General features: G+C 38.4%; 4 protein-coding genes across 5 annotated transcripts; 1 reads left to right on the top strand and 3 right to left on the bottom strand.

The window, feature by feature from the left end:
* Positions 1-510: 510 nt before the first annotated feature.
* LOC110379288 (uncharacterized) lies at positions 511-1766 on the bottom strand. Its single transcript, XM_021338898.3, has one exon. It carries the CDS (start codon positions 1609-1611, stop codon positions 730-732), a length of 882 nt encoding a protein of 293 aa, XP_021194573.1. The 5' UTR covers positions 1612-1766; the 3' UTR covers positions 511-729.
* A 627-nt stretch (positions 1767-2393) lies between these two features.
* LOC110379291 (uncharacterized) lies at positions 2394-3608 on the bottom strand. 2 transcript variants are annotated; one of them, XM_021338900.3, is made up of 2 exons: positions 2788-3608; positions 2394-2566 (listed from the first exon to the last, which is right to left on the bottom strand). In XM_021338900.3, exons 1-2 carry the CDS (start codon positions 3401-3403, stop codon positions 2418-2420), a joined length of 765 nt encoding a protein of 254 aa, XP_021194575.1. In that variant the 5' UTR covers positions 3404-3608; the 3' UTR covers positions 2394-2417. The 2 variants fall into 2 exon arrangements, with proteins under 2 accessions (XP_021194575.1, XP_021194576.1); XM_021338901.3 differs by having other exon boundaries at positions 2860-3605.
* Positions 3609-4180: 572 nt separating this feature from the next.
* LOC110379282 (small ribosomal subunit protein mS25) lies at positions 4181-5863 on the top strand. Its single transcript, XM_021338889.3, has 2 exons — positions 4181-4598; positions 5346-5863. Exons 1-2 carry the CDS (start codon positions 4277-4279, stop codon positions 5525-5527), a joined length of 504 nt encoding a protein of 167 aa, XP_021194564.1. The 5' UTR covers positions 4181-4276; the 3' UTR covers positions 5528-5863.
* A 121-nt stretch (positions 5864-5984) lies between these two features.
* Positions 5985-11272, bottom strand: LOC110379285 (ornithine carbamoyltransferase). The gene is made up of 7 exons (XM_021338894.3): positions 11103-11272; positions 10502-10631; positions 9897-10045; positions 9167-9320; positions 8583-8708; positions 7281-7454; positions 5985-6610 (listed from the first exon to the last, which is right to left on the bottom strand). The coding sequence occupies exons 1-7, from the start codon at positions 11210-11212 to the stop codon at positions 6434-6436; spliced, it is 1020 nt and encodes a 339-aa protein (XP_021194569.1). The 5' UTR covers positions 11213-11272; the 3' UTR covers positions 5985-6433.
* Between the last annotated feature and the right edge of the window lie 1292 nt (positions 11273-12564).

Below are 12564 nucleotides of genomic sequence, written 5' to 3'. Positions count from 1 at the left end.
AATCTTCATCAAATGCCAATCGGATCTCTTCTTTTCTCAGAACCAAAACCTCTGCAAAAAAATCTGCATGCATTAGAAGTCACGTAAAACACCTAGCGAAAGTTGTCCTGTATGTCCTACTACAGGGCAAAAACCTTGTCATAGAGAGAATAAATGATCATAATATATCAAAGCACGCTCATGCGTTGACATTTTCGTAGCTGATTATGATACGAACATTAATTTAGCGGGATAAATTATGTGGTTCGTTTACTTCATAAAATAGCTATAGAAAATCGGGCCAATTATTTATACTTGAAAGGTAAGGCAGAGGTGTGTTATGTCTTTGGGAGAAATGTGCCTACCTCATTCATCACATTAAAATGAGCCTAATTTTTTTTGGAGTTCGTCAAATGTTAGAATAAAAAGTCGTGTTTTTTTAGCTAAGCATCCCATTGATATTATTTAAGTGCATAACAGGCTAATACTGAAATAAAAATAATAGCTTTTTTTAATTATTTATTTTTCACGAGGTTCTCAATAAATTATATTTAGCATTGAAACGGATGTCATATTATTCCTTTTAAACTTGGAAGGAACACGCTATATTAAAATCCGTCGTCATTTAAATTAGATACGAATAAAACTCGCCAATGTTTTGAAACGTAGATCAGTTATTTCACAAAATATGTAGACAACAATATATTATTCCATAACTATTAAAAATAAATTGAAATAAAATTGGAATATCTATTTTCGTCGAGCAGGGTTACCGGGGCAGTAGCAAGGTTTTGGGCACATCGATTTTGGTCCTTTTTGTGGACATGTTGACTTTGGTGATCTTGGACAGCAGCCTCCTCCACCATTCCCACCATTTCCATTCCCACCGTTGCTGCTACCATTGCTACCACCGTTACCATTACCACCCGGCCTGTTGCACGCCTGCTTCATCTTCATCATGAGATCATTGATCTGATTCGTAAGCTGGCCAACGGTGTTACACATCTGTTCCACAACGTGAAATGAGGGCATGCTGCTTCCCATTTGATATACGCCTACATCTCCTTGAACGTCTTCTTGTGTTGATGAGCATCCTGAAGGACATCGATTGGTGATTGCTTCGCTTAGGCAAGCGTCAGAAGAAGACATTGGTGATATGTCGCCGCCGTAATTATTATTATTACTACACGGAGGCTGTGGTTGAGGCGAGGGGCACGAGGGTCGTAACTGCGGACTACTGAACTGCGGGGTAGTGTATGTCTTGCAATCATTGCCACATTTGCTGAGTGGGCAAGGAGGTGGTGGTCGCACCACGCGGCCTTTCCCGGCGTCGTTAATAGGGCACTGCATGTTGTCACATTTGGGGGGCCTGTTTGCTGGGCACATGGAATTGGTGCAGCTGTATGGCTGATCCGTTCGGAATTCTTTGGGCATACTCGTCTTGCAGTCGGGACAGGGGCATGTTACTTTGATTATACCGGCCTTTATGTCCTTGATCTTGCCAGGGGTGTAGTTCAGGCAGTTGTAGTGCACCCAACTTTGGCACGCACCTTGGCATTGTAAGCCGTTCTTATGCGTCACAGGTCCTAAGCATATCTTACATGGATTTTTCACTTTGTTGCATTTTGACATTGTGATTAGAAACTTCTTGAGCCTTTTTTGAAAACAGTTACCATGGTTGATATGTTAGGTTTCCGTTTTAATAGATTCTTTCATATTTATCTCGGCATGGTGAATTTTAGAAATGTGTTATGATGTTGTCATCTTAGATTTTTTCTTTATGCAGATGTCTGTCAGATTAAATCTGTCATATTTTAAGTAAATCTTGGCCTTTTTACGGCACAAAGATTTATTCCCAATAGGCTGTATTTATGGTGTAGTAGGACCTTTTAATCTTTTATGTAGGTATTCCGTTGAATTCCGTCCCAGCATTTCCAAAAACATAACTGGAATTCTTCCCTTCTACGATCGTTTTTGTAGACATGATGATAATAAGCTAAAAAGCTCTACAAATGAAGATTATGCTCATTCAAAAATAATCAAAACCTTTACTTTCGAGTACCTTAAATAATTCCCATCACCATTTTTGCGATCGATCTTACGCTTTCTAAAAACACGTCCAATACAGCTGACTACACTTGAAGGTAGGTAGGCACCTATGGTTGCCAAACGCTTTGCCGCACAGAATCGTATCGAAAGTTTTCTGCAAGTTTTTAAATAATTATGTTTATATTAATTATGCCTAATATGCCTACCTACCTACCTACTTATTTTTATATGTATATCAATAATTAAAATACAATTATATGTTTAATAAATAGATGTCTACAGAATTCCTAAAACCTGTAGGTATGTATCATGAAATAGTTGTGCCTGAATTGTGTTGAGCTACATGAAATAATAAGACTTCAACATCAGTTTACATAGCTTATTATTGGTTAAGATGTATCCATTATTTTGCACATAAGGTCTCTGAGTTGAACAGAAAGTTGGCCGACAGTTCCGCACATTTCTTGGAGGGCAGTTACCATCGACTGCTGGTTTCTTGGCGAGCGAGTCGACTCAGATGAGGGCTTTTGATCAGCACCTGCAAAATGGACCTATTTGTTTTAAACTATTTCCTGAACAACTCTGTTAAATGACATAGAAAAAGAGAGGGAGTTACCCCAGTACACCTTGGACGATAAATAGTTAGTTAAAGGAATAGAAGGGTAGCTGAAAATCGACATAAATCACGTGCATTTCATAACGATGTTCCGCAGCAACGCCTGACTGGGCTGATGATGGTGGCCCTGTAATTTTACTTACGTCTTACTGAATTTTGTGATGTTCGCGTTGAACAGGAACCGCAGGAGGGAGACTTTCCATCGTTCTTCTTACCTCTTTTTCTTGAAAAAAACCTCCCTTTTGGAGATTGGCGTCGTTTTGGCGAAAGTGATGGACACGGCGAAGGTATTGTAGATATGTCTGGGTATGAATCCCGTGGACTTGGCGAACTCGGGTATACTGTGACCGGGGAATCAACTGCATCAGCCATCTCGTCTATTTCTCTGGTACTGGTGGAACAGTTTGGCTTCTTACACACAAAACGGTCAGTTTTCCTGTTTCTGAGTTTTGAGGGACACTCTGCTGAGTCGCATTTTTGAGGTCTGTTAGCGGGACATTCGTTGCTTTTACAAGAGAAAGGAGGATTGGTCAGAAACTCTTTTTTTTGCTTGGTATCACAGTCAGGGCAGGGGCACGTCACTTTTATTATACCAGCTTTGATGTCCGCTATTTTTCCTGGCGTGTAGTGGAGGCATTTGAAGTGGGCCCATTTCTTGCAAGCGCCCTGACATTGCAGCCCGTTCTTATTGGTTACTTGCTGCAGACAAAATTTGCAAGGATTCTTTACTTTGGCGCATTTGGGTTTTTTACTACTCATTGTATGTGTTTGCTAAACCTGTGACCAGTGTTTACTAAAACCACGGATTTCATTTTGGCTATTGCTGTTGATTACATTGCTGTTAGATGCAAACATCACATTATTGATTTGAGGTTTGAAAATTTGTGACCATTTTTCAGTCAGTTTTAAATCGATGACAGTTTTGATAGATTTTCGTTTGTGTTGTCAAAGAAATAGTCAGTGCTTATGAGGTGCACCCCCACTTCAAAATTCTTGTGCAAGTCACCTAACAAACAAGTTGCTTTTTCTACTATCTATGCCGAAGATATAATGGCAGTCTAGGTACCTACGAAGAATTTTGGAGTGGTGGGGTTGGTCCCATGTACCTACTTTTAGAAAATCCGGTAAATATTTTTCTTCGTGATATTTAAAATATTTGTAGGTACGCCAGAGCTTGGCCAGAGCGCAGATATTATGTGCAAAAAAGAATTATGAATACGATTAAGAATATCGTAATTAGTATTTTTTAATAAATTAGCTAAAATAAGCTAATAGCTAAAGCTGCACGCGACTGATAGCCCGTGACGTACAATGTACACTGAGCTGTGAAAACTGTGAGAGCGGCAGACCGACACATACTTACATCTGGCATGCTGCCTGGATGTTTGTATAATATAAAATGATCAGATATCTTATGTAATAATGCCGCTCTGGGCATCCGAGGCCGTACACCGCGTCCTTTAATCCGTTCCTAGCTTTACAGCTTACACTCGGTTAAATATTTGTTATCTGTAGTCGTGTGCCCGTCAATGTCAAAGATTGATTTTGACAATTCGTTCAGTGTTTGCATAATTTTGAGGTTATTTGCTTGTAGGTTATTTTTGTTAAAAAGAAAATTAAAATACTCAAAAAATGCCGTTCATGAAAGGGAAAGCTCCTATAAGGCGCACACTTAACTACTTAAACGCCGGCCGGCTGGTATTGAAGGATAAAATTAAGATATTCTCAGTGGCTTACAATATAATTGGGCAAAACAATCAGGGCGCCAAAGATTTCGTATTTTGGTATTTGCCGCAAATCCAGTACAAAAATCCGGACGTGCAAGTAGCTACGTTGAAGAATCTTACTCCTTCGCCATTTATTAAATGTTATTTTGAAGATGGGAGGAAAATTTTGGTTGATGTCGACAATAAGAGCAAAGAAGATATTTTAGAACATCTAATTAAAACTGTTGGTGAGTTTCAAACAGTTTGTTACAGCCGTTTATATCGTCCCACTGCTGGGCACAGGCCTCCTCTCACAGGGAGAAGGATTGAGCATTAATCACCACGCTTGCTCAATGCGGGTTGGCAACAACAGTTTGACTAAGTAAAAAATTTAATAACCATCAAAGGCCTATTTCTGATGTTAAAAATACATAGAAGTGTTGATGTTTCAGTCATTTTGAAACGAGTTTGTATCAGTTTTTTAGCTAGTTACCAGGTTGTGCCTTTATTAGATTAATATCGCATTTAGGTCAGTGGGTCGTCTTGGGGAACTTAATTTCGCCTTCAACACTGCATAAAAACTAATATTTCTGTCTCCATGATACCGTCTTATATCTATGTTGAATGATATATGTTAAATTACAGTCAGTTAGCCCGACAGTGAGCTATTTATTAGCTTGTGTTATGGGTGCTAACATAACTGATAAACTACAAATTGTTTAATTTATATTTATTAATAGATATGCCCAGACCACAGCCAAAACATGCACATCACATATAACCATACCGAGAATTAAACCAGGGCCGTTTGGCAATCTGTCATGGTGACTTTTGCGGGTTGTCCAAAACATTCATCATCATCATCATCTCAGCTATAGGATGTCCACTGCTGAACATAGGCCTCCCCCTTTGATCTCCACAGATACCTGTGGCCTCGACCTGCATCCAGCATCTTCCAAAACATTCATTAATAACTTAAACTTTTAAAATTACAGGTAAATCAAAGGCTGTATTAGAGCAAGAAGCGATAGCCGCAGAAAAGAAGGATAATCCAGCTAACTTCGGTATCGGTTGTGAGCGACCATGTATTTGTGAAATTTACGGACAAGTTCCATGTCCCGGTGTGGTACCGTTACCCAAATTCATGAGAGGGAAGTATAGGAATGCTACTGATTAGAGTAATTTAGAATAGATATTGAAAATGTTAATGTTAAAGCAATCTGTATCTTTAAGAAAAGCATTTATTTCTGTTTTTATTAATTACTAGCCGTTTTCCCGCGGTTTCACCCACATCCCGTGAGAGCTACTGCCCGGGATAAAATATAGCCTATGTTACTCGCATATAAAATAGCTTTCTAATGGTGAAACAATATTTAAAAACGGTCCAGTAGTTTTTGAATTTATCCATTACAACCAAACAAAGTTTTCGGTAAAGCTCCAAATTTCGTTCTGGATGTGGGATATTTTAAAAATGAAAGCAGAGTCATGAAATATATGATTTCAAACTGTAGATTTAAATAATAACTAAGATTTTTTTTGTTATCTCTTAACATTAACATCTTCAACACTGTAAAATAATGTAGATAAGTTGATAGTTGCAAGTTATAATTACATATTAATAAAACAATTTCAAAAATAATTGATTATCATTTTATTGACTTTGATCATCAAAATGCTGTATAGATTTGTCAATTTTACTTACTAATATGGAATACCTAATGTAGGCTTGGACAATACAGACACACACAGACTTTACAATATTCAACACAATACATTTGCTATAGTTTACACACCAAAATCAGGACTATGGATAAGTTGTAGGTTTTAAATATATTGAAATTTTCAAAAAAAGAAGATATATTTTGCAAAAGACAATAGGCTTTTAGAACACTACTTTGTTTGAGTGGATCCCTCAGTAGTTTAAGTTGTTCGTACTTTTTTTCTTTTTATTCTAGATTTACAGGATGGATTCAACAGTCAAAATCAATATGTGTAGGTAACTATTTTAAAACCCTCAAAATATACCAATCCAAGTCCAAAAACTGGCCATAGAACTCCACAAATTGCTCAAAACATGGACGAGTTAAAATCTATAATTCCTGACATGTGCAGCCATTAATGCAGCTGCTATATACTGCATATTGTGAAATGCATTAAAAGTCCTCGCGTTGCAGTTCCAAAATAAGAGATCGTCCACTTCCGCTCCCCGAGGACATGTGTGGAAGAATATCCAGCGGAACGCTGTCAGTTTGTTTATTTCCTGAAAAGAAAGACAAATTCTGGGCCTTTTCACAATAGCAGGTTGCGAGATGCTACTGGGTGGAGTGAGCGCGCAATCTCCACGGCACATTATTTTTGTTATTAGGCTCGCGTAATTGTGTAATTTTTAGGGTTCCGTACCAAGAGGGTAAAACGGGTCCCTATTGTTTTCGCTCCTCCGTCCGTCCGTTTGTCACCAGGCTGTATCACCCGTGATAGTTAGAGAGTTGAAATTTTAACGGATTATGTATTTCTGTTGCCGCTGTAACAACAAATACTGAAAACTAGAATAGAATAAATATTTTGGGGGGCTCCCATACAAAAAACTTGTTTTTTTCGCTAATTTTATAAATAATGGTACGGACCCCTACGTGCGCGAGTTCGGCTCGCAATTGGCTGTTTTTTTTTTTTAGTTATTTATATATAGCAAGATGCATTTGGAAATGCTGTCAAAATGCTGCCGTTTCCATAGAATGCATACCTATGGCATGCAAATTCTATGTCCTTTACTACAGCTCTCGTCATACAACTTTGCCGCTTTTAAGTCAGCCATTTTTTTACTCATCGATAAATTATTCAAGATTGTTTTTGATATTTTCTGTATTATAGGTATATTAAGACTAGAATAATTGTACATACATCATGGACAGGTCATATAGACACCAACTTACTTGCATATCCATCGCGAACTCATGAATCTTGTCCTTACTCGCGGTGGGTCCTGCGATGACGACGCATGCGTTCTTCAATGCTTCTTTGGCGTGCATGCACTGTTCTGTTTCTGTCGCAGTCTTAGCCGTCATTGCTTTACTAGCGTCCAGCAGGAGTGGAGTTACAGGGCATTCCTGGGGAAAACATGTAAAAGTGATTTGAGAACAAATTATGGAACTTCTAAATGAGGGGTCCATGATTCTGTCGTCACGCGATGAGGATGAAAGCCTGAGGATAGCGTGAAACTTCATCTGGAGCGGAAATTGCTCGCAATCTCCTTAAAGTTCCACTCAAAGGGATTCAGAAGGAAAATAGACGGGGTTTGAACCGATTTGCCAAAAAGGAGGAGGTTCTCAATTCGGATGTTTATATTTTACTAGCTGGTGCCCGCGACTTCGTCTGCGCAGGTTTAGTATTTCGAACAATATGTTTACAAATTGTAGCCTATGTGTTATTCTGATGTATAAGCTATATTAAAGTTTCATTAAAATCCATTCAGTAGTTTTGCGTGAAAGAGTAACAAACATCCATACATCCATACATACAAACTTTCGCGTTTATAATATTAGTAGGATATGTGTTATTCTGATGTATAAGCTATATTATTGTAAAGTTTCATTAAAATCCATTCAGTAGTTTTTGCGTGAAAGAGTAACAAACATCCATACATCCATACATACAAACTTTCGCATTTATAATACTAGCTGGTGCCCGCGACTTCGTCTGCGCAGGTTTAGTATTTCGAACAATATGTTTACAAATTGTAGCCTATGTGTTATTCTGATGTATAAGCTATATTATTGTAAAGTTTCATTAAAATCCATTCAGTAGTTTTTGCGTGAAAGAGTAACAAACATCCATACATCCATACATACAAACTTTCGCGTTTATAATATTAGTAGGATATGTGTTATTCTGATGTATAAGCTATATTATTGTAAAGTTTCATTAAAATCCATTCAGTAGTTTTTGCGTGAAAGAGTAACAAACATCCATACATACAAACTTTCGCATTTATAATACTAGCTGGTGCCCGCGACTTCGTCTGCGCAGGTTTAGTATTTCGAACAATATGTTTACAAATTGTAGCCTATGTGTTATTCTGATGTATAAGCTATATTATTGTGAAGTTTCATTAAAATCCATTCAGTAGTTTTTGCGTGAAAGAGTAACAAACATCCATACATCCATACATACAAACTTTCGCGTTTATAATTTTAGTAGGATTAGTAGGATAGGATTTCTCCGATTTCTAGACTTACATTACATCCACATTTAAACCGTATATTTGCTCCGAGCATTGGACAGAGAAGTAGGTACGAGTTCAGCACAGGATGAGGAGGCCCCACGTACGATAAATTCACCCCTTGCATTGAACCATATTCTTCCTGAAATTGAATATAATTTCTGGTGAGAACTAGTTTTGTTTGATTTTAACTATCGGCAGTTTTCCTGCTCCTGGTAGCTGTGGCTTCTGGTGCAGTTTCTTTTTTAAAGACATGCAAACTTATCCAAGTATTCTTTTACGTAAACAGGAGTGAGGTAGCTTTATGTTCTAAGTAGAATTTAATATTCATATTCCACAAGTAAGTTTTACAACAGAATACAACTTTATCATTCCCCTGCCCTTATCCCAATTTTATATTTGGAGAGGTGCAGCATGTCTTCTTTGCCTAAACCTTCCTATATGATGTCATCACACAAGTAATGCCCTTTGTCGCCTAGCGTCTTTCACAAACCTATGCCTCGGTTCTATGGTCGTCTTTTTCCTCTATATCCATCCACATTCATGCTGATACAGAAAAGAAAATATCTGATGGTTAATGTAGTAACAAAGAAGAGGTACCATAATAGACATGACGGTAGACAAGGACTGTATGGATGCGTGTGTCCTGGACATCATACACAGAACTGGCACTGATGACTTGTCTGCAAACCTCTGGATACACATGTGCGTTTTCGTCGACACAAATATTATGTCTGCCATGTCCGAGAATATTCTGAAAAAATAAAAGCGGATGGTGACAAAAAGTAAAGGGTTTAATTTACGTCCTCTCTAATTTTCAGCTTAATCGGTCCAGCCTTTCATACGTGACCAAGGGATATAGGGATTATCATCATCTTCCTGCCCTTATCCCAATTTTATTTGGGGTCGGCGCAGCATGTTTTCTTCTTCCATACTCTTCTATCAGCCGTCATCTCACAAGCAACATTCTTTCCTACCATATCTACTTTCACACAATCCATCCATCGTTTCTTTGGTCTTCCTCTTCCACTATATCCGTCCACGTTCATACTCATCACCTTCCTCACAACATGACTCTCATTCCTCCACATCACATGGCCATACCATGACAGCCGGTTTCCACGCAATTTTTCTGTTACCGGTGCCACTTTCAAACTTCCTCTTATATACTCATTCTTCACTCTATCCATTCGCGTAACACCACATATTCCTCTTACCTAACATTTTCATCTCTGCCGCATGCAATTGTCTTTCATTCGTCGCTTTTTATTATTTTTACATAAATGCATATAGATGTTACAGCACTATCAATTCCTGTTAATCCACTCACTTGCCATTATAATCATGTTCCCAAACTACTTGGTCAACTATGTTGACGTCGTTAGCCCCCAGAAGGGACGCAGCTTTTGAGACGGCCATATTTAGCATGGGTTCGTTGACCTCTGATAGAATCATCACCTTTGTGTTCGGTAATACATCCTGCAAGTTGAAACAGTCGTAATAAATATAATCATCGGCACGAATCTTGAGCGCTGACCTTCACCTACGCAGAAGTGATTTATTGGGTCTCTTTTGTGGTATGAAGTGAGGCACGGGGGCGGGGTAAAGCGGTGATTGGCCCGCAGCGCATCGCGTCCTAGCCGTCACTCGAGATTGGTTCTTTGCTAATAAATCACTTCTGCGCAGGTGACGGTCAGTGCTCAAGATTCGTGCCGATGATTATAATCAATACGAATTAAAGAAAATAGCTGGTCTTGAACTCGTGGGTCTGATTTCCAAAAAGTTGGATTTCCATATAAAATATCTGCGCTCAAAACTCTTGTGCAGAGAGTAGGTACAAGTACATTATCGAAAACTAGAAAATAGGGGATAGCTGTGCACGACAATTTACTAGTGTCAAACATTTCCCTATCTTGTTTATTTTGTCTTTTATACCAATTTCTTGTTATGTGTATCTCTCATCCGGCATTTTAAGTTCATGGCACTGAGCAGGATTTCTAAGACCATCTTGGCGTTCCACTGTTTGAAGCATATCAAATGTCTCGGTGGAAATACTCTTGTGAATCTGGAATGAAATTTATTATAAACACGCTATTTCCAAGGCTAGAAAGAAAGGCTTTACACTTTAAACTAAGAAAGGCTTTTTAATTTACCCTACCTCTATCGAATCTCTCTATCGCTTTAAGCATGGCTGTAAGAGAAACTTAAGCTGGCCGTTGTACATAAACTGTCTTTGTGATTTGTCAAGTGTGTGTGTTAAAGAATAAGAGAAATAAGAGGCCCGTGGGGCAATAAAAAGGCTGATGATGAATATCTCGGAATCTTCATCTCTTTTCCTTGGTTTGATATGATAAGCAGATGATGGTAAGCGCACCCGTTGCTACAAGTGCTTTAGGCAGTTGCAGTCTATACCTGGCTTCTAAATTGCATCTTTATGGTATTCTGTTGCCTTTATTTACACTGAAACTAGCCTAAACACAGGGTCTTCTTTCAAGCCCTTGTATCAAATATAATCACGGAGTAAATAGGTACTTACTCGATAGTATCACTGACAGAACGTTTGAAAAATGGTTGCTTTATCAAAGTTTTCAAACAAGTTGTAGTTTTATGAAGATCGAGGGAATGGGCACGGAAATTTATCGTCATTTTGATTAGGAATATAATTTCATAGATTGGGTGATAACTTGAAAGATTTGATATGACAGCTGAAAGGTTCATTGGTTGTATTTTTTTTTTGCCATAGATATTAGATAGGGGTATTAAAACCTCCTTTCTCGTAGTCTTGTTTTTTGTGTACACCTATTGTACCAGCTCAGCCATTTCAGCTCCTTGTTACTGTTACAGCCTTTTTATCGTCCCACTGCTGGGCACAGGCCTCCTCTCACATGGAGAAGGATTGAGCATTAATCACCACGCTTGCTCAATGCGGGTTGGTGATTTCAGACTTAATAGTCCAGGTTTCCTCAAGATGTTTTCCTTCACCTTTTTTATCAGCCATTGGTGTCTAAGTATACTTAGAAAGTACATACAAACTTAGAAAAGTTGCATTGGTACTTGCCTGACCCTGGAATCGAACCCACACCCTCATACTCGAAAGGTTGGTTCTTTACCCACTAGGCCACCACGACTTCCCTTCACGACTCCTTATAAATAGTTTTTTATTCATCATACAATTTCCAATTTTACCTGAAACCAATCCTAGAACTTTCGAACATTTATTCAATTCCGTAAAAAAATGACACCAAACAAAAAAAAAAAAACGCGTAAAAGCCGATTGTCAAAGGCGTTTCGAGTTTGTAGAATTCGTTAGCCATATAAACGTTAGGCTGGAACATTTTGTGCCAATGTACAGAGCTTGGGCAGAAGGTCAGGATGCTGATAGATATACATAGAGGTAAAAGAATATAGTGCTTGACTGCGCTAGAAGGTTACACAGAGAGATAACGTTCCAAGCCACCGAGCTTAATCTTTGTCAAGCTGTGGCTCGTAATTATTGGCTGCTCTTCAGCCATTTCATTCGATGCCTCGCGCGTTTGCAGTAATAATTTGTTCATAATGGAAGCGTTTTCCAGCGGTTTCATTCCCGTGGATTCAGCTCCATAAAGCTGGATGAAAGTTGCCTACAGTCTTCATCGATAAATGGACAAGCTAACACTAAAATAATTTCTCAAATCTGTTAATAGTCTCTGTGTTTTGCACTTTGCATTTGACTGCTTTGCAATCACTAGTAGCTAACTTCAACCAAGCAAAAATACTCAAGAGAACTACATAGACTTCTGAGTATTTAACTGTATAGTGACTTAACCGTTCAAAGTTTACGTCGTTAACGAAGCGACTCCGTCGATTCCATTCATCATGGCATTGTTCGGTATGCAATGTCAAACTGTTTGTTGTTCCCTGCTTCAATTTGGAAATGTTTCAACCGAAAATGTGCCAACGAACAGGGTCTATTTATTTGCCAGCCCTCTGAAGTACATAGTTAAGGTATCTCTTTGTTA

The sequence above is a fragment of the Helicoverpa armigera genome, chromosome 21, assembly GCF_030705265.1.
Source record: "Helicoverpa armigera isolate CAAS_96S chromosome 21, ASM3070526v1, whole genome shotgun sequence".
NCBI classification, from domain to species: domain Eukaryota; kingdom Metazoa; phylum Arthropoda; class Insecta; order Lepidoptera; family Noctuidae; genus Helicoverpa; species Helicoverpa armigera.
The sequence above is the reverse complement of the archived record's forward strand: the minus strand, read 5'-3'. Positions and strand labels throughout refer to the sequence as shown.

Bases quoted from the DNA above. Each gene is read 5' to 3' on its own strand.
- LOC110379288 (XM_021338898.3), bottom strand. From the start codon at position 1,611: ATGTCAAAATGCAACAAAGTGAAAAATCCATGTAAGATATGCTTAGGA.
- LOC110379291 (XM_021338900.3), bottom strand. From the start codon at position 3,403: ATGAGTAGTAAAAAACCCAAATGCGCCAAAGTAAAGAATCCTTGCAAA. The intron at 2,567-2,787 runs GTAAGTAAAATT...TCCATTTTGCAG, and splicing joins ATCACAAAATTCAGTAAGAC to GTGCTGATCAAAAGCCCTCA.
- LOC110379282 (XM_021338889.3), top strand. From the start codon at position 4,277: ATGCCGTTCATGAAAGGGAAAGCTCCTATAAGGCGCACACTTAACTAC. The intron at 4,599-5,345 runs GTGAGTTTCAAA...TTAAAATTACAG, and splicing joins ACATCTAATTAAAACTGTTG to GTAAATCAAAGGCTGTATTA.
- LOC110379285 (XM_021338894.3), bottom strand. From the start codon at position 11,212: ATGACGATAAATTTCCGTGCCCATTCCCTCGATCTTCATAAAACTACA. The intron at 10,632-11,102 runs GTAAGTACCTAT...ATTTCATTCCAG, and splicing joins TCTGTCAGTGATACTATCGA to ATTCACAAGAGTATTTCCAC. The intron at 9,321-9,896 runs GTGAGTGGATTA...TTATTTTTTCAG, and splicing joins GAACATGATTATAATGGCAA to AATATTCTCGGACATGGCAG.